Raw genomic sequence first — 1,060 nt, forward strand, 5'->3', positions numbered from 1 at the left:
ATTCACACTCTGAACAAAGCCAGTAGCATCTAAGCATTAAAGCTCTGTGATTTGGTGTGAGAGAGGAACCTCTGAGGCAGGAAGGAAGGAGCATGGTCTGCATGGTTCCAGTCACAGCTGTGGTTGGTTGAAGGTTTGGATCCTTTCTTCTGGGCTGAACTTGGTGAATGTAGGATCTGACTAACTGGACTAATCTGTGGTCTGACTTCATCTCTTCCTCTCTTATACCTGTGCTCCTCTTCCTCATTCAGGAGGACAGTGAGAAGTTCTCGCGTTCTTCCCGGATCCACGCGGTTCGTATCCTTGGTTCCGTCCCTCTGTGGTCTAGCAGCTGCAGTAGTTGAACTTTCTCCGGGTTTTAAGCGTTGCTGTTGTTTGGGTTCAGAACCGGCCCGTGGATCGCTGAACCCTTCCTGCTCACTAACTGGCCTTCTCCTCTCCCCGCAGCTTTCCGATGACGATGAGCGGATGTCGGTGGGAAGCCGCAGTAGCGTCCGGGTCAGTATCCATCCAACCGTTGCTTCTGAGTTCTGGTTCTGATCCACAGAGCCAGACGGACCTTCTGTCTGTTCATGAAGCTGTGTTTCCTCCCTCAGTCGGACCTGGACTCTGTGGGGGTCTACGGTGGAGGGGTGAGCCTTTATGTTTGCTGATGGGTCATAGTGAACATGGTTCCGGTCCGGTTCTCTCTGAGCAGGACCGGTACCCTGCATGTGGTCTGACTCGGCGTGTGGACTAACCCGGGTCCGGTGGTTCTGCCGTCCTCTGTGTCTCCCAGGGTTCCGCTCTGCACCACAAATCAAAGAAGAAGAAGAAGCATAGGCACAAGGACAGGACTGTATGTGTGAGTGATCGGGTCGGGTCGGGCCGGTCCTGTAGCGGTTCTGGGGGCCGTCTCATCGGTGTGCTTGTTGTTCACAGAGACATGGTGTCAGCGATGATGGCGGCGAGCTCTCCAGCAGGGTCAGTAGCTGCGTGACCCGCTAACCCCTGGACCGGACCAGTGGTTCTGATCCGCAGATTTATAGGACCGGACCAGTGGTTCTGATCCGCAGATTTA

The 1,060-nt window shown here is 54.5% G+C and overlaps 1 protein-coding gene across 25 annotated transcripts in view; it reads left to right on the forward strand.

Annotated features, from left to right (window-relative positions):
• The window catches only part of LOC107099056 (leucine-rich repeat flightless-interacting protein 1-like), a 30,474-nt gene that overhangs the window by 12,560 nt on the left and 16,854 nt on the right, over positions 1-1,060 (forward strand). For 9 of the 25 annotated variants that reach the window (XM_015397012.1, XM_015397005.1, XM_015397011.1 and 6 more), the window contains 5 exons: positions 252-293; positions 448-498; positions 597-632; positions 779-844; positions 922-963. The exons of 1 other annotated variant lie outside the window; for it this stretch is intronic. In XM_015397012.1, coding sequence (XP_015252498.1) covers positions 252-293; positions 448-498; positions 597-632; positions 779-844; positions 922-963 — 237 coding nt within the window. The remainder of the gene's footprint in view (positions 1-251; positions 294-447; positions 499-596; positions 633-778; positions 845-921; positions 964-1,060) is intronic. 15 more of the 25 variants (XM_015397000.1, XM_015397003.1, XM_015397014.1 and 12 more) reach the window with 8 other exon arrangements.

This window comes from Cyprinodon variegatus, unplaced genomic scaffold (genome assembly GCF_000732505.1).
Source record: "Cyprinodon variegatus isolate N-32 unplaced genomic scaffold, C_variegatus-1.0 Scaffold834, whole genome shotgun sequence".
NCBI classification, from domain to species: domain Eukaryota; kingdom Metazoa; phylum Chordata; class Actinopteri; order Cyprinodontiformes; family Cyprinodontidae; genus Cyprinodon; species Cyprinodon variegatus.